This window comes from Chenopodium quinoa, unplaced genomic scaffold (genome assembly GCF_001683475.1).
Source record: "Chenopodium quinoa cultivar QQ74 unplaced genomic scaffold, ASM168347v1, whole genome shotgun sequence".
Classification (NCBI taxonomy): domain Eukaryota; kingdom Viridiplantae; phylum Streptophyta; class Magnoliopsida; order Caryophyllales; family Amaranthaceae; genus Chenopodium; species Chenopodium quinoa.
Genome location: NW_018744835.1, coordinates 1,426,157 through 1,451,882, shown reverse-complemented (window position 1 = coordinate 1,451,882; position 25,726 = coordinate 1,426,157). Strand labels below are relative to the sequence as shown.

General features: G+C 31.9%; 1 protein-coding gene across 1 annotated transcript; it reads right to left on the bottom strand.

Moving 5' to 3' along the window:
• Nucleotides 1–222: 222 nt before the first annotated feature.
• LOC110704474 lies at nucleotides 223–25,718 on the bottom strand. The gene is made up of 13 exons (XM_021882258.1): nucleotides 25,586–25,718; nucleotides 19,097–19,213; nucleotides 18,737–18,836; nucleotides 13,632–13,887; nucleotides 11,446–11,628; nucleotides 4,278–4,370; nucleotides 3,482–3,664; nucleotides 2,835–2,937; nucleotides 2,552–2,734; nucleotides 1,982–2,460; nucleotides 1,413–1,843; nucleotides 694–897; nucleotides 223–525 (listed from the first exon to the last, which is right to left on the bottom strand). The coding sequence occupies exons 3-12, from the start codon at nucleotides 18,748–18,750 to the stop codon at nucleotides 735–737; spliced, it is 2,088 nt and encodes a 695-aa protein (XP_021737950.1). The 5' UTR covers nucleotides 18,751–18,836; nucleotides 19,097–19,213; nucleotides 25,586–25,718; the 3' UTR covers nucleotides 223–525; nucleotides 694–734.
• Between the last annotated feature and the right edge of the window lie 8 nt (nucleotides 25,719–25,726).

Sequence of the window (25,726 nt, the reverse complement as noted above, 5' to 3'; positions counted from 1 at the left end):
AAAAATTAAAACAAGGGCAATAATGTCAACATTTTTAAAAAATGTGGGCTTTATGTAGAAAAACGCGGGCGATGTTTAACAAATCCCATAAATTTTGACTTCACTCGCTGTGAACACTGAACAATATATACCATTCATAATTTCATACAATTCAGGTTACTTTGACAGTTATATTATGATAAGAATAATAATGGCTTATAAAAGGTCTTTCTAAGATTTCAATTCCGGTAAGTTGTTGATGACATTCAGAGAATTTAGTTAAGCAAAAATCATGTTTTTTTGCCAACAAGTTTTTGCTAAAGCATCTGAATAAAATTAACTAAAACGGATACATATAGAATGTCTCGAACTCAGCGAGCAACTATAACTAAAAGGTTCTTACAACAACATGTTCTGAACTATTTGCTTCAAATGCAACTATTTCTAAACAGCTACAGCTTCTATCCATAATATTAGCGATCACTGGCTTTCTTCTCTTAGATAGTCATCAAATTAGTCACAGAATCACAGCAACAAACCCTATTCCTGTAAATTCACCAGGTAAGTTGTAAAAATGACAATTTCACATATATGCCGACCATAGACAGCAATTATCAACACAACTCAGGGAAGGGAGGGAGGGGGAAGGGGGAGGTTAGTCGAAAGAGCTACAAGCATCAAAAAGATGAGTGGTGTATTTGTTACTTTCAATACCTTCATTTTGCTGCAATTCCTTTCTATACCCCTTGCTACACCTATTTAAATACTGATTTCCACTTCCCCTTTTTCTGTGACTTCAAACATGCCCGAAGAGGAGGAAATTCCTTCTTATTAAGCGTTATAACAGGTTCTGGAGGACGGCTTAGAGGGGGAAACTCACTGTCATCTGCCAGCTGCAACGGCTGCACAGGGACCACCCTACATTTCCAAAACAAAGGAAGGGATGAAGGATGAGACAAATCAGAATATGAAGCAGCAGCAAAACTTTGGGAGGAGTGGACGATACAAAGACTGGTAAATGAAATTCTTTAAATTAAGAAGAATACTGACAAGGGGTCTGAGCTACACATGACGGAGGAGAGTATTAAAAAAACTCACAAGGCTTTTGAGGTTGTTATTGTCTCACCCCTTCTCCAGTGTGAGACAACTCACACACACACACACACACACAAATATATAAATATATATATAACAACAACAGCAAAGCCTTAGTCCCAAAATGATTTGGGGTCGGCTAACATGAATCATCATAAGGACCCGTTTGATATAGGAAAAAAGGATATAACAAGATAATCAGTTGAAAAAGTTTGAAAAAAAGGTGTGCAAAGTGAGAAAAAGAAAGAGCATCCAAGTAAAAATCAAGAGAGTTTTTAAAAGAGAACCGAGAATAAAATTGAATGTGCAAAAGCAACAAGGGCATAAGAAACTCGCACATTTTTTCCTCGCTCTTAGATGAATCCTGGTCTTCAAGTACTGTCATAGTTGTTGGGTCACTCACAAGGTCCAAAATAGCCGAAACATCAGAATCTGACTGCTTCCCTGCTTCTGACAGTGACAGAGATCTCGGTGACGAATGTTTGAAGCTATCAAACTCAATGCTATCCAATGACACTGATGTCTCTTTGAACTGCTTAGTCTCCAGGGGATTCGATTGGTTGACTTTAATAGGTATGGGCTTACTTCCAGGAAGAATAGGGAAATCTTCAATCGAAAAATTAAAGGCATTTATGTTTCCTCCCACACCAGACGACAGATTAGCCTTTCTAGAGGTGCAAGATGGAGAGTCCACAGATTCAACCTCCTTTCTCTTTTCCTGTTCCTCATTTCTAGCTTCTAAATTAAAATGCCTTCCCATGACATGCTCCTAGTATCAATATGATAACAAAATTAGTACTCCGAAAAAAAAAAAAAAAAAAAAAAAAAAAATTTGGGGGGTGGGGGGGGAGGGGGGCAAAAAAGACTTTCAACAAAATAGATAACCCCAAAAAGAAAAATATATTACAAGATTAGGAATATATGTCCCAGTTCCCCTTGATTTCCGCTCCTCTGTAACATATGCGGCATTTGTCTGTGGGAAACTTGTCAGATAATTAACAGAAGGTGGACTTATGTTGATGTTTTTATACAAGCTCTGATCAAATTGCACATTATGACCCATCTCCATACACTGATTATTCCAGACCATACAATGTGCTGATGCTTCAGGGAGTACAGGATACATCACACCATAATCAAGAAACCACAGAGCATAATGTATTCCTGAAAGAAGATGATCATGATCACTGTTGCCAGTGAAGATATTAGAACCATACTTGTCCACAGGGACTGTGACATCTGCTCGTCTTCCATTTCCATTCCTCTCCAATGTATCCTTGAAAAACTTTTCAAGCCCACATTCAATACTTTGTGATGGTAACATCAAAATGTCGCCCAACTTTTTAGTACCATAAGAGAGAGCAGCTTTGATACGGTGAAAGTTACCTAATAACAGTATCATGAAGATTATTGTTAAATAAACAGAACATCTAAAAAATAGTTTTGAAGAGCTTTGGTGTTTAAAGCATTGCAATACCCTTGTTAACACTGCGGCCTAAATTGTTGTTATCTCTAAGAGGGTCTAGAATGTTGAGAAACTTTACAGGAAATACAGAATTCTTGGTTCCAACAACTCCCATAGAAGATAAGATTGCTTCTCTAGAACTCCTTAGAAAATTATCAGTCAACAATAAATCATCGCAGCCATGTGGTGCTTGCACTGTGAGATAAAGGCACAAAAAACTTTTCAGCAAAAAAGAATAATCAAATTACAGCAGAGCATCAAAGACAAAATTAGCAGGTGTAGATGGAGTAATTACCCACTATATCTGGAAGAGATGATATTAAGACAAGACCATTAATATCAATGCAATATCTGGTCCAATCAAATGTGCTATAGTATTCTAAAAATTTATACAAGACCTGCAACCAGTACAAAACTCCTGAGTTCCTCAATAATATCACCTTCCAGATAAAATATAATTTAATTTAGCCAATTTCATTTTAATGAAACGTTAAACATCATTTCATAATATTATTAGATCCATAAAATTAAGTCGATTTAGGCCATGTTCTCTACTTCTCCTCACCTTAAGAAAATAATATGTAGCAAAAATAATTTCAGTTCAGTAAAATTAAGTTCAGTTCTGTAAAAAAAATAATTTCAATTCAATAAATATAATCTTTAATCATTAAGAATCAATAATTTTAAAGAACAAATACAATAGAGGATCAATAAAAATAATTTCAGTTCTGTAAAAATAATTTAAGTTCAGCAAAAATAATTTCAGTTCAATAGAAATAATTTCACTACAGCAAAAACAAGGTGAAGAGAACAGGACATATCAAACCTAAATGTCTCTTTATGATACCAACACAATTTTTACTATATTCAATTGAATATATTTATTTTTATATGGCTATAACAACTACTGAAGATTGTGACATTTTAACTTGAAAAACTTACTGCTAAAGGACAAGTCAATGAAGAATGGAAAAGATTGATAACATGCAAGACCATAGTCTCCAAAGCATATGTTGATATTAGACCATGGAATCCACCAAGGATTCGACTCTCATAATAGCACCATGCTTTGATGAGAATCACACTGCGCTTGAAGAAATGATCTTTGCCAATAAATCGGTCAACCTGGTCAATATTCAGATAGAGTATTCAGATAAAAGGAGGTGAAAAACATACATATAATGCAGTTAGATGTAAGCGTCTTAACCATGACTTCTGGTGTAAGGAAGAAGAAAAGTATTGGTACAGGACTACAGGAAGGAGAATAATTTTCAAGCAGGATATCCTTTCAGAAATTAATGATAATGAAACTCCCATTACTGAATTAATGACCCAAAGATATATGTACTAACAATCAGAAAAAGCAGTGGAATGCAAAGCATATCCAGAATGCATATAGTGAAAAGGGGAAGAAAAGATGAAATCTAAAAATTGTACATCAAGATCAATATGAGTGAGCACTAATCTTATCATCTCAATTGACGGTTCTGAGAAAGTCTTTCTTAATGAGACAAAGGTTACAAAAAGCCAATATATAAGAATGCAAGAAAAATAAGATTAAGGGTCCCAAACTTAAGATGTTCAAGAAAGTAGAACGATCCTCAAAGGAGTCAAACCCTAAAAATCAAGGTGGTTTTAGAGGAAAAACTTGCTAAACAAAATTAGGTTACGAAAAACACAGAGCAGGTAAAAATGTATATAAAAAAAAAAAAAGTAAGACTTAGATCTCCAAATTAACCTGCTCAAGAAAGTACAGTGCACAAAGCCCAGCTGTTTGATTGAAGGATATGTCTACACAAATTCCGCCCACAGTGCATTTAACAATTTTAACCTGCAACCATCATAAGAGGTGCATGAGTTAAATACAAATATCAACCTGCAACCATCATAAGAGTTGCATATGTTAAATACAAATATCAATTCAAATCTCATTTTAAAATGAGTAACTTTCTTAAAAATGCAAGAATAACACTTCGCATTAATGGAAGTAGCATGACTAAACAACTTTGGTAAATGAATGATCTGTAATCAAAATGAAAGCTTTAAAATCTCCCTTCAAAAAGCGCAGATGTACAAGTCTTAGGCCAATGGAACTACTGAAGAACGCAGCTACTTCTGTGGAGCATGAACCACATCCATCGATATGCATGTAGGTACATAGAAAAAAGCTCATATACAAGTTCCTAGAGAAGGCACGTGACAAAACGAGTGCATACAAAAAATAACTAGGAGAAAAGTTAAGATTTAGATTATCCTTCTGATGTGACAAGTCACAATAAGATAGGAGGTTAAGGATCTCTTTGGGCTCATGATATTCTTTCTTCACAAATTGTCAGTTGAACATGAATGTCTTGCAGTTTTTCCCCCTTCCTGCATCTTGTTAATGTAGAGCAGTGGATGCTTTTGGTTCTAGTTGTATTGAATCCTGCTTTAATAGGAATTAAACTGTAGAATTAATTCTTTTTTTGTGAGGCTTGCTTCCCCACTATTATTTTTGGCGAGATCTTATATTTCTGATGTGCTATCCAGCCAATTTTGTCAGATATGACAGAATATATACATGGAAAGTTAAATATAGCTATTCTCCAAGGAGAAACAGAGTAAAGCACAAAACAAGCAATCAATCAATCAAAGCCTTAATCCCATAAGTGGGGTCGGCTTAAAGCACAAAACAAGCGAAGAATAAAATCCAAATTAGGTAAAAACATGGATTATAGCTTGCACATTAAGAGTATCTGACCTACCTCCTATTAATATTCATACTATAGGACTTGTTTCCCAGGATTCATAATTTTTTTTGGTAAAGTGATTCATAATTCATACTATAGGACTTGTTTCCCAGGATACTGTTAGTATGATACTCCTTTACTAGCTCAATACCACTTACTAGCCATACATTGGTATGATACTCCTTTAAAAGAGCATTAGTAACACTAGTAGCACGGGAATTTGTTGGGACCATTAACCTTACTTTATATAAAAGTATGCTCCCCGCCACTGAAAACCACAGTGCTGCTGCCCTTCCTCACCGATTTCTCACATTTTACGAGGTTCCCTAAAAAAGTTGGCTAGTGTTTGCTACCATAAAAAACCACAAATCAAATGCACTCAGGCTCCTCCACTTCCACTTTTGTACTGCAAGCACCATTGCCATGAGCTCTAACCTTACAATATAGACAAGTTGTGCTCTAGGCTTCAGCGTTTGATTAAACAAATTACAAAAATATTACACCCAAACCATGACCTCTTGCATCTTTCTCCAGCATAAAATCATTTTGAAATCCCTTATAACTAAGATTGGATGACCCTCTTAAGCAGTGGCGGAGCCAGGATTTTCAAATTGGGGGGACGGATTATGGATATAATATAATTTGACAAAAATCTAACAAAAAAAAAAACTCAAACACACAAATTGGTTAATACTTAATTTTAAAATTTCAAAATACAATAAAATACTTAGTCATACAATTCAAAATGATGAAAAAAATTACATAAATATTAAATTAAAATTACACTTGCATCCTTCAAGTCTTCGTATTTTGAAAGCGATCAATAATTTTTTCATCGGAAACTTGTAAGAAGACATCCTTCTTAATAAAAGTAAACCAAATCATCATTTATAAGTTGATCACCCATGTTACTACGTTTATGTCAATACGAGTATGTCATATTTAAAGCCAACAGAAAGCAAGCTAAACTAATAAACTAGACTTGTTGAAAGCTGACCAAAGAATATGGCAAAAAAAAGATTTTCTTTTCTAATTACTCAATAAGATAAAGGAAAAATTACCAATCTAGCTTAATTATCAAACAATGTTCCATATTAGACGCGTGGCAAAACTATTTACCAAACTAAGCCTGAGGGTAAAACGCCATCTAGGGTAGCGTTTTACCCCTGATAAATTTTTTTTAAAAACATTTCAGTTATGGGTAAAACGCTACCCTGGATGGCGTTTTACCCCTAACTGAAATGTAAAAAAAAATAAAAAAATCCAAAGGGTAAAACGCCGACGTGGAGGGCGTTTTTGTCTTCTTCATAACACGCCAACCACGCTGCAGTTTTTGCATCGGGTAAAAACTGCTACTTCACTTCAGTTTATTTCATTGTTCTTCAGTCAGGGGTAAAACGCCATCCAGGGTAGCGCTTTACCCCTTACTGAAATGTTTAAAAAAAAAAATTGCCAAAGGGTAAAACGCAACCCTAGATGGCGTTTTACCCTCAAACTCAGTTTGATAAATAGTTTTGCCACGCGTCTAATATGGAGTATAGTTTCTTAATGAAGCTTCCTTTGGTAATTTTTCCTAAGATAAAAGCATTAAAAAAGTAGACCACCATCCATAAAAAAGCCGAGAAAATCAACTCCCCAAATAAAAAACTAATCCATCACATTTTCCAATCCCACAAAAACTGATAAACTCTCACTTTCTCTCTCCTCCTCACTCTCTTTCTGTTTCTTTATCTCTCTTCCCCCAACTTCTTCAATGGCGGCATCAACAACATCAACAATCATAGAAGAAACTCAATTAAAAAACCAGACATTTTACTCAACTTACTTGGGGGTTAGTTTTGCAGTGTTCTTGTCATTCTTACCAAATAATGCAATTTTATTTTTTATTTTTTTTTTTAAATTGGGGGGACAGTTGTCCCCCCATGTCACTTAATTGGCTCCGCCAGTGCTCTTAAGGCCTTGTTAGCCTCTTTGGACCAATTAAAACGTTTTTGTTTATGTAATACTTTGTTAATGAAAGAACAATTTTAGCATAATTTACAATGGAATTTCTGTGATACCTAGTGATCCCAAGCAAACCACTAAAGTCACAAAGGGTTATGATATAGATAAAGGCCAGTTAGCCATTAGGCTCATTACTCTAACCTTCTCCAAATCATTAACACAATACATTCTGAAATTAAAAGCTCAAACTACGCTTTTTTGTCATCACTAAGGCTTTGCCAAAGTCTCCAACAATATTGTCAATGCCTAAATGTTTCAACTTATTATATTGTACTCCCTATATCCCTATTTTTTTGCCCCATAGCAAATAATTAGGTCAAACTTCAAAAACTTTGACCGTAAATTCTCATTAATCTATAAGAGATAATATAGTCAAGTAGAGTCTTGTTGGATTCGTCTCATTATATATTTTATTAATATCAAGTTTTTACAATTTTTACGCATAAAAAATGGAGTTATATATGTTTTAAGACGCGTCTTGGAGACCGTGAAAAGTCAAATGGGGCAAAAGAAAAAAAAATAGGGACAGAGGGAGTAACTAATACATCATCAAACAATTCTAGTACAAATATTGTATGTAAAGGTGAAATCATCCTTTGTAAGCGACTGACAAGGGAAATTCTTCAAACTCAAGAGCATACTAAGAATCCATAATGACATTTGTGTGTACAAAAACCATCTCAAACCAATGTGATATAAGTAGGCCAATGAGGATTATGATAAAGTATTATGCTCAATGGGTTGCTTCCTTGTTCCATCCCAAACCAATGTGCATGTGAAAAGCTAGTGTGTAAGATTGGATGGTAGATACCACAAATTGTGGCAGTGTAAACAACAATTGCTCATGGATCACCAATTTGCCCCTCTTAGAATGGTTGAGTTCTACCCGTAATATAGGGGTTCAGAGGTTTAGAAAGCATCTATAATGACACTCTCCTTCACCTTGTTAAAGTTTTCCTCATGAATTAGCATTTGATAATACACAATTTAAGGTTTGATTTGAAGAATCCTTGGACCCATGAAGATAAAGATACAATTCCAACACAATCTCTTGGTTAAGGGCACCATGACATCTTCACCAATAAAATCGAGCTTGAAAAAGGGACTTGAGAAAGGTCTCGACCACAATCATATCCTATATGAACTTTCTATCTCATCTTTTTTGCATTAAATGATAAGTCTTGGGTAGCTTCCTTGTTTTAGAACAATGTCCTATAGGTAGGCCAATTAGCATGTGAAATAGTACGGTTGGATGATTGACACCAAAATTTTCGTGGCATTATAACCTACAATTCCTCATGGGACACCCTTCCTCCTTTAATTGCGACTCATAATTCACCTCCTTTTCCATGGTTTTAACATCACCTTTAATGACTCTTTCAACCTTAAGAACATAGCCAATCAACCATCTCACCTCCAACCATAAACATAATCGATTGGTGCTTCCTATTTGTAATGATTGTGCCCAATTGGTCTAACCATCACTATTCAAGGATCTTGAGTTAAATAGGACGAAAATATCACAAATTTGAAAATACTTATAGTCACCTTATTTTTACTTCTCCGCTTCCAAGAAAAGTTCCAAATCCCTTAGTGGAAGCAAAATCCTATGTTTCTACAAGTGATAATTATGGATTACCCACATTTTAACCACAACCCCATATCCAAGTGTCCAAGTTCCCACTAGTTTATGATTTTGGGATTTGACAATATCAATAATGATTTTAAGTAGGCTGAGAGTTACCAGATGTTTATTGCTCTCCTTGTCCTTTTCTCCTATAAGCAATATGCTCAACTCCATCTAGTAACATCCGCTAGTGCGTTGTTATTGCACAAAACATAGCCCTTTCTCTTGCTTGTGTATTACAACTAGTCTCCTTACCTCCATAAGAGCTTTTGCAAGTGGAATATAGGAAGGGGTCTTGATTTGGATAATGTTCTAAAAAATTTAAGGTATAAGAGGGCTTAAGTAAATTTTGGACATTGGACCAATATTGCAAGCGCGAAGGGATTTTGAGATTTGAGATGGCATTAAATTGGAAAATTTGGAGGGTGGATATTTGGGAAAAAAGTTTATTGTAAGGTCTAGAAGTTTGTATAAAAATGCTCAATTCACCAATATATAAATCACTCATAATAGTCATAAAGCTTTAGTAACATTACGCTGAAAAAAGAATACATCTTAAATTTTAAACATGTGAATCGAGAAATTTTTTGAAAAAATTCACACTGCGTCGGCAACAATACCTTCCACTCATTAGTTATTAAAAGTTTCATCATTACCCTGGTAAGTTGGGAGAACACAAAGGAAAAGAAGTAAAGGGAGAAATGAGAATGGGCAAAAAGGAAACGAGCAAAGAAGACATGTTAGGCCAAAAAGCCTATAAGAAAAGGCAATATAACTCTACTTTGTGACCTAACAATACTTTCTTTGGCTTAAAGGACTTATAGCCTATACAAGGATTCAATCGAGAAGAAGGGTTTAAAAAAATTTAGATTAGAAAGTAGGAAGTACAAATGTTGGCTCCCCATTTTTCTATGGTGCACGTAAAAAAAAAAAAAAAAAAAAAAAAAAAAAAAAAAAAAAAAAAAAAGATTAGACAATTTTTAAAAACATACTGGTCTATGTGGATCTTACAAAATATGGTCTATGAGACATAATATTTATGAGGAAATTATTTTGAGACTTCATACATAAGACTAGGAGCAATTCATAAATATGAGGAAATTTTTTACTCTCTTGTTACTCTAAATGCCTTATTGAGATCGAAAGTTTAACTTATTGTACCTAACACCCTCGAGATCTCTATCAAATAAGTTCACTTATCCAAAAAGAGAGAGAGTCTATAAGAAAGAGAGCATTGAAGACAAAATGAATTTTGTGGAAAGAATAAGAACCAACAGACTTTGACAACCCAACGTTATTAAAAACAACTTTTCTTACTCCACACCTGATATGGATTAAACCGCGCTTTTAGAGGTTATGGAAATTTTGAACGAAATAAATGACACTAGCAATTAGGGATAAACCTAATTCAAGGAAGTTTGATCTTTTCAACTAAAACAAGAAGAAAAGCAACAATTAGAAATAAAATCAGTTCAATCGAACTAACTCACAAATTTCAGATTTTTATAAACAAAAGGCATCTATTTTATTGTTGATTTCTCACCCCTATTTATAGGAGGTAATTGAAAGCCATTTTTTTATCACATGATGAAGAAAAGTTAGCATATGTATTGCCTCCTTTCTCAAGTTCCAATTTGTGGTGATTTTGTTTAGCTAGAGTCAAGTTATAGCTTGTAAGTGCCACTTGACTATTCTAGATTTTGTAGACAAATTAGGGAGTGAGTTTTCTTATCCTTAGCCCTCCTTCTGTATAAAGTCATTTTAGCTGTCACTTAACTGTTACTAATTTTGTAGATATCTTACTTAACAACTTGAAAGCATAAACCTTTTTTACATTATATTTATAACCACCTTAGTGCCTTCATAATAAGATCCTTTGTTAATTATTAAAAAATAAATAAATTAAAAAAAAAAAAAAAAAAAAACCTATAGGTTTCTCTGAAGGTAAAAAAAAAAAAAAAAAAAAAAAAAAAAAAAAAAAAAAAAAAAACTCTTAACATTTAATTTTATTTTAAAAAGAAAACAAAATATATAAATAACCCAAAAACTAAATGATGAAAAAAATTGTCATTTTTACCATCACTTAACTCTCACCATATCACATCATTTATCAAATAAAAAATTACAATAACTAAACGCTAAAAAATAATGCAAAGTTTAATATAAACAACCTCAGTGGTGACTTGGGCAATAAAGGTCACTGTTGGCTAAGTGCAAGGTCTTTCATTAAAAGTGCAAGGATTAGGATGCAAATATATCTCATTATCCCTAATTATACCTTTGATAAGATCCATACTAGGTATTTTATCTTGTAGCAAGACCATAAATTTTGCTTTAATAATCCTCTTATATAAACATCACATATATTTACCCCAAAGCTTCCATCCCCCAAATCTAGTCCATATAAAAATGAAAAAAGAGGGTAAAGATTACCAATTACCATTTTGTTATGAGGGCTTACAAGTACGAAAACAAAGAGCATAGTAGACCTTTTATTACATCTTTAGTGAAATGTAAATTAACAAAAGGCAAGGCTAGAGACAAACCTGCGCAGGGACACAAAGCACATCCTTAACTTGAAAACTAGTGTTTCTCTTCTCTTCATTTTCTAGGAGATGGCAGATCTCTGCAGCTAAATCTTGGCCAGTATTGGAATAACTAACTACAGTCAAGTCGATGTCTCCATGTGGAAGGTAGGTCTTAAGAGGAACGGATCCAAAAGGGAAAACCTGGAAATTCAAAACAAAGCACATTCAGCAAGTTTCATTTGATTAAACAATTTTTAAGGCTATGAAAAAAGAAAAAGCCACATTTGGGAAGAGAAAAGGCAAATACTCCCTCCGTCCCCAATAAAAGTCCTACTTGCCTTTTGCACAAGTTTTTAGGAAGGTGAACACAAAAAACAAGACATTGAGGACTTAGGGTTTGGTTGATTAAAGGTGGATAATAATATTAAAATATAAATATATAAAATAAAAAAATAAATAAAAAAAAATAAAAAAAAAAAGAGCAAGATAGTGGGGTTTAATTGATTAAAGTGGATAAAAAATAAATAAATAAGATAGTGGGGTATGGTTGCTTAAAAGTGAATATAGCAATAGAAAAAGGTATGAGACTTTTATAAAGGGGCAATGTTTTTGGATAAATGGGACTTCTACTCGGGACACAATTATAACAAATCATGCTAAGTTTTGCATTTTTACAAAATTTACACTATATATAGACTAACTTTGACTATTTGTGATGATTTATAATTAAGAGAAAACATAGCCATGTGGAAGTTGTTAGATTCATCTCAATTTATGCTGACAAAATATAGCCTTCTACGAAGTATAAATTTTACTTACTAGTACTTACAAATATCAATGGTTGAAGTTATGCATTGGCAAGCGTGAAAATAGAAGTGTTGTATCTAAAATATGAGGAAGAATAACAATAATACTCCCTCCGTGTTTAAATAAATGACACGTTTTGACTTTCACGGAGTTTTAGGAAGGTTAGTTGAATTTATTAAAATATTAGGTACTGGGGTATAAGTTTGAGGAGAAAGAAGAATATAAGGGGTTTGTGGGGACTACTAGTTAGTAGAACATTATTAAAAAAAAAAAAAAAAAAGAGAATATTATATTAAAAAATAGAGAGAGGTTACTAAAAAAGGAAATGTTCCATTTATTTAAACACGGCCAAAAAAAGGAAACGTTTCATTATTTAAACACGGAGGGAGTAACAACAACAACAAAACCTTATTACCAAAATGATTTGGGGTCAGCTAACATGAAACATCATAAGGAATCGTCCGATATAGAAAATGGGACATAACAAGATAATTGATTGAAAGGGAAGTTTCAAAAAAAGGTGTGTAAAATGAGAAAAAGAAATAGCATCCTAAATATTAAGTGAGTTTTCAAAGAGAACCAAGACTAAAATTGAAGAAAGTTTTAAACGAGTGGTAAAAACATGTGAGTTAAAAACATAAAGGTTTGAGAAAACTTTAGCAAAAGAAATCAATACAATTCATAAAACATGAATTGGGTATAATAATAAAAGTTAATACTAAGATAAAATAAACAAAAGTACATATATAATTATGACACATCGTTAATAAGATTAAATTAATAATAATCCCAAGTTTCACCATCTTTTAATTAACCATGAACATACTAACCAGATTTTTGGTGAGGAATTTTTTTTTTAAACCCACTAATGAAGTAAACAAAAAAACCTTCACCAATCTGCTCTCCTATTTTTCCCCATACCCCACATTTCTCTCTCTTATACAACATAAAAATCAGAATTGACAGATGTGGGACCCGTGTGATTTTTTGGTGAGAAAGTTCACAACATGAACTTTTTTACAAATCTTTGTGAATTTTTTTAGTGATTATTCACCATGGGGATACAATTCTTCCCAAAATTTTACTTCGTGAGAAGAAAATCCTTACCGTTGGGAGGGCTCTAAAAGAGGGCATTATTCCAAAAAATAACCCTGACATTAAAATTTAAATAATCCACTACTAACTTCATAACCTCTCAACTATGAAGTGACTAAGAGTATCAAATGAACAATAAGCCAAGAGAGAGTAGAAAATTGTCCATGCCAACCCACAAAACAGAACAGGGTTCAAGGAACAAAAGGGTTTTATATTTAAAAGTTGACAAATAAATAGATACTAGATATACATACAATTATACAAACATAAATATGAAATGGAGATAGAAATGAAGTTCTCACCTTTATTTCAAAAACATCTTCAATAAGCCTCTGAAGATATTCAATGATCTCTTTCCTCCTATTCTCAGATTCAGCATTAGGCTGGATAACGGACAAAATCTGCTGAGCCGTCCTGTCACCCACCTCCCATCTTCTAACATCAATTGGCAAAGGATTCACGTCGCAGTTAGAGCTTAATGAAGATGAGAATGAAGATGGATGAGGTGAGCGTAAATTTTGGATATCCATCGTCTCCAGAAAACTGCAAACTTTATCCCTAAAAAAAAATCAAAAAATTATCAAACATAAAATCACCAGAAATCAAATGCATAGCTAATGTACAGAAAAGCAAATAAAAAATAATACTGAGAATCGCTAAATACATAAGAAATGGATGGGAGATAACAACTAAAGCAGTAATCAGCACTCTAATTTAAATTAGAAACGCAAAATTGCAAATGAAATTTAATAGCTTAACCTTAGAAGGAACTCTGGTGATTTTTGTCTAGAATGGTGAAATGAGTTCCAAAGCTCTGTTTTTAATTTAAGATATCCCCATCCCTTCCCCTTTTCTCTCAACGTTAAAACTATTGATTAGATCTCTACTCTAAGATTTGAAAATCTGAGAGATAACCTCCTAAAAAATTAAAAAGAGAGCAAAACAGAATTTGAAAAGAAGTAAAAAAAGCATTTGACTCCGGGAGACATCCGTAAATTGTCTACTTAAGTGACACATGGTAAAAATTGTGAATATACGGGAAATGGGTAAAGAAAAGATGCGGAAAGAAATCAGGAAAATCAAAATTGATGTAGTCTCACTGAACGGTCATGATGGAGTCAGGAGGTCAAACCAAATGCAGAACATAAGAGTCAACAGTTTCACCTTTTCCAAAAAAAAATTTGTAATCTTACGGAAAGGAAGGTAACTCCATAATGAAGTGTGAAAACTGACACAAAAGACAAAACTTTAATGGTAGGTTGCATGATTCATGTAAATCAAAAATTAAGCAACGGAATACAAATTACCTTCAAAATCCATTCAATACTCTTGCTCCATACAGTTATTTTCATAAATGCAATCTTGTTTGTATTGAAAAAAAAACAAAAAAATAAAAAAATTACTTACAAGCTTAATCAGCCCATAGATACATAAAGCTGCATCTATTAGGATACGCTGCTACATTAATGCTTACAATAATAGACGTCATATTCAAATTCACTTACTTTTTCCACAACAAACCCCAAAACAACCTTTCAGCCAAAGCAGTGTACATCAAGACCTCCCCATACCCCAAAATTAGGCATGTAGCATGATCCTCACCTTTTGATGGTGGCCAGGTGGGATTATTTCCATATATGATTTCAGATTTTTAGTTAAAACTTAAAAGGCCATTAATGTTGCTGACTCAGACTAATTTTCAATACCATGAACTTTTACAAGGGAAAAAGGAAAAAAAAAATAATTGGTTAGGCAAATAGTTAAGACACCAAATTTAAGATACATCCCAAGTACATCAAAGTTCTTTAGCACAAACTGGTATCAAAGGCACAGCTGACACACCTATGAGTTTCCAACATGAAAGTATCAAGAAAATTTTCAATATATTATTTAAAATATGAACTGTTAAATGCCATACTATACACTATCTCACAATTTTTTTATGATGCACCCAAACATTTAATCTTCACTATTGGTGTCCTCAACCTCATACGGTACTCTTCTTTACTCTATGTAAGAACAACAAAAGCTTCACTAAATTACTATATAAAAACGTCAGTTCATTCCAATATATATGTAAGAATACCCCATGATACATAATTGAATTGTGACACTATCATATATACTTCTTTTCATTGCATACATTGCCTTAAGTTGTGAACATCAGAACAGAGTTCACAAAGATCTTATCTAACATAGTGCACATGTTGAAATGATTACTAAAAGCAATGTCATATATAACTAATATCACTAGTATAACATAGGTGATGCAGATAACGAAAATATTACCAATGGACTCAAATTTCCTATACATTCAGAATTACATATACGACAAAATAAGATAAGGGCTAATAAGTTCATATTAGTTCATAGAAGATAAATAAGGGCTTATAAAAGCTAGCAAGGGCCGGTAAGTTCAAATAAGATTAGGCTAATAAGTTCCAATAAGGTGTAATAAGGCCCAATAATAAATTCAAATAAGATAAAAATAAGGACTCATAAGTTCACATAAGATAACATAAAATCAGGGTCAATAATATAAAATTATTGAAACCAATGCAAAGAGAACACTAGCTAACTCTATCGTTTTAAGAGGATGAACATTTAAGTCACCAATCACCAGCTCATCCATTTAAAAGCATTTGATATGCTCCCTCCATTCCTGAAAGTTCGACTCACTTTGCAATTGCGCAATCTCCAATGAACATCTTTGACCATGAATAACTCCGATTGTGTATAAGTGAAAATTGTAAAAAGTTGATAGTTGGATTATTTATAATAAGGGGAATCTAATAAGAACTCAGATGCTAATTTATTTCTATTGTATAGCTCATAAAATGTGGTCAAAGCTATTTTATTTTGACCACATAAATAGTAAGTGAGTCGAACTTTTAGAAATGGAGGTAGTACATTCTTTTTTTTTTTTTCCCATTCAAATACAACCTCCGTTTCACACCATGTGCAACAATTGAATTTTTTATATCTTACAAAAAGTACTCAATTGTTGTACATAATGTGAAACAAAGGCATTAGTATAGTATGGAATGAAAATTTCAAAGAGAAATAAAATATCGATCCCTAATCTTAACTTTTAACACAACCCACAACCTACACTTAAGCAAGAAGGTGAATCAAAATAATCAAATTATTAAGAGAGATAATAGAAGCGAGAATTTTAGACATGCTTCCGCAAAAAAATCCCATTCTTCACGACTAATAACATTCCATAGATCAATCAATACAAAATTCTCATATAAGTGCAAAAGGTAGTGTTAAGTTATAATAAGATATTAGATTGATTATTATAGAATTTGCCTTTATATTTAAAGTACCACTTACATTTTTTGTTAACTACTAATACTTTGAAAAAAAAAAAAAAAAAAAAAAAAAAAAAAAAAAACTATTGACTATGAGCCAATACTACGACTACGTAGATGTCCTACAGCTCAATAAAAGTTCATTCACAGGTACATAACCCTAACAAGTCACACCATACTTTTAGTAACTATTACTAGAAATATGTACTCTGTAGCAATTCATCGGTTCATCCTATCTTAACATTGCTAAGCAAGAAATCTTTAAACATTATCAATCTCAATACCAAACACCTCAAGAATATGATATCTAAAAATTTATGTTGATTCAATTGTCTTTAACTAAATGACATCCAATAATGACCACTAAATCTGAGGCCAGCCAAGGCGTCATAGACTATTCTTTATCACTATAATGGGGCGTCGATGCACTTGGATGGAAAATGCCAGTATAGATTAGGGCATAGATTTGTCTGAACCCCACATGACTATTCTTGATTGGTTGATGCAATCATACATGATAACTTATATGAGTAAAATATCTACCTCTAAACTATTGTATATTATATTAGGGATATACTCACAGTGTGCTCTTCATAAGAAGAACCTTTTCACCTTTCAGATATTAACAGCTACATAACAAAAGGATGTCTAAGCAACAAGGAGACTACATAAACATAAACTACTATTCCAAAAAATCCTATTAAAAATATTCCAAAATATATATTCTAAGTCCTCAGCTTATTAAAAACTCAATTAAAAGAACAACAATACCACCCATCATCTACCTTGACTTTAAATTGTGACTTGAAAGGTCTGGATAAAATAGCATACTTTAAATATGCAACATGCCCCACTCTCCAACCTTCTTTGTTTTCGAGCAAGAATAAGAAAATTGCACAGTGAACTTCGTGTAGTAGGAGAAATTGTAGAGCGGAGAGAATAGCAATAACCTCTCTACTCTTTATATTTAGAGGAATGGTTTTTTTTTTTTTTTTTTTTTTACCAGGATGATCATTACAATGTTCATGGCAGAGTATATCATTAGGAACGACTACTAAAACCCTTTTGAACACAGCATGGGTATTCCAGCAAAATTTGGGCACAAGGAGCTGAGCATGAAAATTTATTACACTAGGATACTGTAGAAATGTTTATCAAAGTAGGATCATTTTAGCCAACAAATTATACTTGTTAGCTTTCTTCTTGTGCATCCCAGAAGATTAAAAACAGAAGTACAAGAAAATCTACAGACATGTTAATCTTTTGTGACTAAAATCTACAAACAGCTGACCACCTATCAAAGACTAGTGTGAATAGCAGTCAGACAAAGCATCCCTTCTATGAAAATAAACAAAGGTACACATTACAGGAGTCACCAACTTAGTCTCTATGCCTTTTTCATGAATTTTTCTGACAAATCAAAGCCCTAAGAAGCTATACACAAGGGAAGAAAAGCAAGCTGAGATAAAAGGATTTTCTTACAACACCAAGGTAACACATAAGAATCGTTTATATCAGTTTGTTCCATAATGATACATTATTCCAAAGTTCACCAAATCTGAAATCCCATTATTATTGCAATAGCTTCCAAGTTTCTTAATAGTCCTAGGATAAAATTATATGCATTCTCTTATTAGAATTTAGAATAATCAGACAAACAGGCATTACATGATCAAATATCAAGAAGTCTAACTCGGTATTGCCTGGAAGCTGGAAAGCAGGAAAAATAATTCACAACCTACTCCTGTTAGAGTAGTCCTAGCTTGTACAATTTTACACTATGCACCAATTCGCACGAATCAAAGTGCAGTTCTCAAAGTTAATACTGGTCTCACTCAACAGTGAAGACATACAGCACTATACACACACACACACTAAATAAATTGATTTAACGAAGTCTGACCACGATGAAAGTCCTTAAATCAACTTGAAACACACCCGAGCACAATGGCCAAAAACAGAACACAATAACCAGAACAGAACAAAACAGAAGATAACACAGCATGCTAAAAATTGCAAACAACAAAACAATAACCAGAATTGAGACAGTATAACAAATAACAACATACAGTATAAGGGGTGATACTAACCAGGAGTTAGACATTGGTTACTACAGTATAATGGAGCAACTGAAAGGCAATGCTAGAGATTCTGATGCCCAAGCCTCAACAATTCTCTCACTTTATGTTGCTGAAACAGAGTACACACAAACAAAATATCAAAATCCCACTCTAATAAAAATAATAAATACATAAATAAATTGTCATAAAAATCAAACTTTTCAGAAAAATTAGACAAAAATCATAATTTGCAATGTGGGTACTTCAAAAAATTAACAATAATCATAATCAATCATATGGGTATTTCAAAAAAAAAATAAACAATAATCATAATTAGGCATGTAAGTACATCAAAAAAATTAATAAAAATAGAAAGAAATTGGTGATTACCCATAGAAAACCCTAAGTCTTTGCAGTGGTGAAAGTCCAGAGAATGAAAAACTTCCACATTTGGAGGTGCCCTTATCCTTGTAATTGAGTAATAAGGAAATTGCTCCTTCAGCATCTCTTCAAAGAACACACCACCAAAAATGGAGACATCCCATAAAATATGAAACCCATCATCATAATATAAATAATAACAATTAATACAAATTATAATTATGATGATTATGAAATCAGAAAAGCATGGGAAACAGTGTATCATGTTTAATAAATGGGATTTTTGATTTTTTAAAACTAGGGAAGAAAATAAAAATACAAAATTTTTATCCCTCAAGATCATGTAAATCGGGTAGCAGATTCTTTAATTAGCTATATTTTGGAAAGATATTGGCCCAGAAAGAGCAATTGAGTATGATGAATTCCAAAGAAACGCTGAAATCTTCCATAATTAGATGTAGTTTCCATTTTAATACCCATAGTATCAAACAGGAAACAAAACCCAACTGCCTTAATGAAAAACAATGGAAAAGAGAAAAGAATTTAGGCAAGAATATTGAAGGGTTCTTCTCTAATCTATGTTGTTGGGTTTAGAGGTGGTATGCACTAGGTGTCTAGGTTTCTCTCTCCCCCAATTTTTTTTTCTTCTAATCTAGAATTTGATTAATAATAAGGTATTTGGTATTGGTATTTGGTTTATAAATATTGACATAATAGGGTGCGGAACGGTCTGCTACTACTTCTAATCTTCTGTACACATGTTCGATTAAGCACATGGTCACTAAATTGTCCTACGGTTTCTATACACGTGTTCGGTAGCACATAGTCATTGCATACTCATTAATAGTGGTATACAAGAAACGTTGAATTAGCGGAAATTCTGCAGGTTTACCGGTAACCATCAATAGTAATAAAGGTCCTTGATTCAAAATATTAGCATTTGTGATATTGTAATGACGTGTTACTTTCCACTCACGAGCTTGGTTGCTCATAGTCATTAAATTAGTCAACAACGTTGACGAGATACGTTGCATCAGCGGAAAATCTGCAAATTTCCTAGAAACCACCATAATTAATATAGGCATTTGGTTCACAAGATTGACATGTGTGATGTAATAATGATGTGTTAATTTCTATTCACATGTTTGGTCGGTCGTAGCCATTGCATTAGTCATCAAAATCAGCAAATATATGTTATACCGGCGAAAATTTTGCTTGCTACCAGCAACCGCCCAAAAAAATTAAGCCTCAACAATTCAATTCAAGTCTTCAAAAAAACAATGTTTATGATATATGTGAGGGAATGTTATTGATTTATTTAGATTTCAGAAATACACATTGTAAGTTATAATCTAATTTGAAATATATCTCCAAAGTAATTAACTATTACAATTTCAAACCATATAAATTGAGTTTACTACTTTTAGTTAGACTGTGGTTGCTCAAAAAGGCTTGATTTTTATCACTAAGGTTTCAAGTTAAAGAAGTAAGGACGCATTGGGATTTAACATCAACAATTTCAGTATATCACATATTAAACCATAAATGTAACATCGGAATCCAACTAATATTATCATTATTAATATAAATGGTTTCATAGGATTTAATCAAAAAAATGAAAAGGAATGGCAAAATGAATTATACAAAAGGTAGCACTTGATAAATTTACCTGTAGGTTAGATAAGAATAGGAGATCTAAGGTACCAAATGTTGAATTTTGACAAAGCAAATTTGTAAAATATTGAGACTTTTTGCTTGAAGTGAGAGAAGAGCAACAAAAACAATGAGGGAGGAATATGCAAAAAAGTTGAAGTATATGGGGAAGCTATTCAAATTACATTTTGTGTACCCTAAAAAAATATCTAAACTAATTTACACAAAACGTTCTTCATTTACTAAAATTCGTTCTTAATAGAGTATATGTGCCACATGGGAGTGTGGAACCTCTTTATATATAAACATATGGGCCACATTATCAAACTAAAACAAAATATGTGCTACATATTACCTTTTTTTAAGCACTATAAACATGACATGTCAGCAATATGTGTCACGTGTTACACTTTTAAACACTAAGATGACATGTCACCTCCACACCATATATTAGATTTGACAACTAAAAATTCTTATAGCAAGACTTGAACTCGAGACCAACAAATATTAAGTTACTAGCTAAGTCTTACCATCTTAGCTATATATTCATTTATCGTGTTTTTCTATCAAACAAAATTATAATTAGCTTGGATAAGATAATTAGTGTTTATAAATCTTTTTTCAAGTCATGAAATTTCAAGATGATTATCAAAACACTAAGAAAAACACAACCGAACATGATTAGCAAACTAAACAAGTACAAACTAGCATCCCAGAGCATCGCTTGGGCCAACACTAGTTTATTAGAATATAAAAAGGTGTTTTTAGTAGGATTTGAACTTGAAACCAATGAAAACTAATGTAGTTGACATACTCACATACCACCTTAATTATGTAATTAATTATGACTTTTACTTCACTAATATAATGTATACAAGTATTAATTTTGAGTTGGGTGATTATTTGATTGCACTAATTCTTTTTCATATGTTTTAATGATACTAATATAACTTTTATTGCAAGACAATATTAGTATTGTTTAATATTAGTATTGTTTAAAAAAAAAAAATCAATGATGTAGTTTTGGTCACTTGTGTTTTTACCTTCCATATGAAATAGAATAATACCTTATTCGTCAAATATATATTCAATAATTATTCTACATCTTTGTACAATAAACAAAAGACATTTGATAATTACTACTTCGTATAAAGGATATAGAACAATTTACTATTACTCAAAATGATATAACACAAACACAATCAATAAGTTGAAATGTATAGAGTTTTTAAAATTATTAAAAACTAGGTTAAAATCCCGTGCTTGTTAAATATTTTTGACAATAATATTACAAAATATAAATTATATAAAAGATGTTCGAAAATATTTCATATGGGTATATATGGAACATGATTGTCAAACTGGAAAGAAAATATCATAAGGTATAACTAGTTTATTTAAAGATTTTGCAAAAAAAAAAAGAGAGAAGTGAAAAAGGCGAGAAATTTTTTTAGAAGGTAATGACAAGTGTCATGGAAGGATTTGCTTTTAGTATAGGTTAATAGATTATATAATGTAAAGTAGCAATTGGAGCAACAAGGCCATTAAATAGCGCAACATTAATTTGTCAAATAACATTATTTTATAATGTCCATGACTCCTGGTTTTACAAATTACAATGAGAAAATACAAGTTCATAACCTTGATAAACAAAAATTGTTTATCAAAGGGTGTATATGTAAATTATATCTAACTTTTGGTTAACTGTTGTTTTCACTCTCCTCCTTGAACCTTTTGGTATTTTCTGATTTTCTCTCTCCTCCTTCAACCTTTTGGTATTTTTTGATTTTCTCTCTCCTCCTTTAACCTTTTGTTGTTTTCTCTCTCCTCCTTCAACCTTCAATTTCAATGGTAGAAAATACCTCTTCTCACTATGACTCGAATAAGTGACATCTATGGAGGAAGAAAAACTTACCTATCCTCAGTGGCGGAGCCACATTAGAACAAGGGGGGACAGTTGTCCCCCCATTTTCGGAAAAAAAGTTTTTTTTAAAAAAAAAAAAAATCAAGAAAATACAGTAAAAGGCTATAAATAACATATACTTACAGTAGATATCACAATATTGAATATGGTTTGGTGGTTGAGTCCTTAGTAAGGCTGTGTTTTGGTCCTAGGTTCGATTCCCTACTCTACTGTTTTTCAGCTTTTTTGTTTTTTTTTTCCCCTACTTCTTGTTTTTTTTATTACATACTCTAATTTTCAACAACCTTTTTAATTTGATTTTTTATTTCCTATTTCTTGTTTTAGGATTTTTAATGTTATTTCTTATTTCCTACTTCTTGTTTTTAATTATCGCTTTAACTAAGTGTGCTTAAACTCAATTTTTTTTTTACATTTCTAATAAATAGATTACTATTAATTAATTGTTTGTAACTGTGTTTTAACGAAATACATATTAATAATGTGATTGATTTGAAAAAGTTGAGTTTATTTTTTCGAATGTAACTCAAACCCTGGCCCTTCATATCTACCATCAATTTGTTTTAACGATAATTATTTGACTTTTTATTTATCAATTATGTGATTACATAACAGGATTTACAAATATAAATTTATTCATTTTTGTTGGATAATTTTCTTAATATACAATAAAACTTTTTTACCCCTCTTTTTCCATATAGAAATAATTGGCATATGTGATTTCAAATAAATATTAAACAATTTAGGTTATCAATTTTTTTCTTGAGATTTTTGCCGAAACTTTAACCTCCAAAATTTGTCCCCCCGAATTATAAATCCTGGCTCCGCCACTGCCTATCCTCAAGGGTTAACGATGTTCGTTATTTTCACTTTGTTATTTGGGTCGCCGGAAATTGTGGTACGAAGTCGAATTTAATGGAGGAAGGAAAACTCAACTACCCTTTAGGGTTAACCATGTCATTAATTTCTCCTTTTGTTAATAGGGTTTTCGTTTAATTTCACCGGCTATGGTGTCAAACAGACTTGGAAAAGGAGGTGAAAGTGAGCAGAGATTGGAGGAAGAAGATTAAGGTGGGTGGGAAGAAAAAATATGAACAAGAGGAAGAAGATGAACATGAAGAAGAAGAAGGTGGGAGGAAGAAGAAGATGAATAGTAGCAAACGGTGAGTTAACGGTGTTAATTCCAAAAATCTGTCAACTTGTCATAGTGGCCCACAAACAGTAAAAATATATATTTTTAATCAAAAAACACAATTTTCAATGCAACTTATTTACGAAATTGTCATTTGATAAACATAATTTGTTTATCAAGGTTATAAACTAAAGCTTGCTTGTTTTACAATATCAAGATTAATTATCCTTCTTTTGTACAAACTTAAATTAATATAATGTCTCTCAACTTTTCAAAGCATCTAATATACGAGAATTAGAATTTGAGGATTAGAGGATGATATTGGAATGGAAAATTTATAATTAAAAAAATATCAACAATCCCTTATCTGCTTTGTAATGAGATTTAATTCGGAATAAATTCTAAGATTACATTATTGCTCTTACTAATTTTCTTTCCTTTTGCATGTTGTCATTAATGAAAATTTGGTATTTCCGTTCTCCATCCCACCCCCTTAGTAATAGAACCATGGGAATAGGCCCATTCTATTCCCAATACCATTTTAAATTCTCCATCCGACAAAGCCAACATAAAAATCTAAATTCCCACCTCCCCAATTCCCAATCTCAAAATTTCAATCTTCACAAAACAAACACCCCCTCAAGGTAATATTTCATTAACATTATCATTTGCACCTATATAGACAGTTTGAGTTGTATAACTACGTAATCTATAAATTATGTTAACAGATTTCGTCAAAAATAAAATAATTGTGTTGATGGTTGAATTGTTTAAAATTCAAAATGACATATGGACGAAAGTAACAATTGAATTGTAAGAATGTTGAAGCTTCGTCACAATTTAGTTTTTATGTCTAAAGTTAAAGTAAAAGGAAGAATCTAATAAGAAGCAGGTTGCACACTTCAAAATTAAAGTTAATCATACATATAAACCTAGGAATCCAGATTCATTAACTTGATTTTTTTCAATAATAAATAAACTTACCATACATTTTTTTTTTTAAATAAAACATAACCATCAGTTGGAATTAGTAATCTCATTTTAAATGAAAATTAGGAAAATAGTACAATCTCTGTCACTTTCTATTTATCTTACTTTGACTTCTTTTTGTCAATCTTATCAAATAGATTCCAAACAAGTGAAGGGAGTAATTATTTTCAATATGTTAAAGAATATATTTAGATTATATATTTTCAAAAAAAAAAGTAACATTGTAATATGTTGTAAAATTAGCATAGCTAAAACAAATATTTATAACATGTTAGAAAAATATTCACAATAAAAACTTTAGTAGGCAATTCACGATGAAGGTAAGGAAAGATCTTTTCAAAAAATTTAAAAACTAAAAAGTCTGAAATTATAACAAATTAACAATGGCAAAATTCGGTTGTTTATACCAAAGTATTACAGAATACATAGTATCTCTCATATATAAATTTTGTCACATTTTTTAAAACTTTTGATATGTAAAGTTTTTTTAAAAAAATAATAAATAAAACCTTACTAGAAATCCATAAAGAAGGTAAGGAACAAGGAAAAATCTTCTCAAAAATTTTAAAATTGAAAATTTTGAAATCATTGCATTGGCATAATTGGATAATTTATTCCAAAGTATTTTTTTATAGTATCTCATTTATATTTTTTTCCATAACTTTTTTTTTTGTACTCATGTTAAAAATTACATTACATTTTTTATAAAGTAAAAATATAAAATAAAACAATAGGATTTTTTTTTTATTTTTTATTTTTTATTTTATTATTTATTTTTTTTTTTGTAAATGGATACACTTACCTGTTTTTGTTTGTAGCCATGTCTCAAAAATGTGTGCTTCCAAGTTTCACAATTATCCAACCAACAAACCAAACCACCTCCAAAAATTCCAAAAAACAAAACCCAGAAAATATATTCAACTACCAAACCAATTTCTTAAAA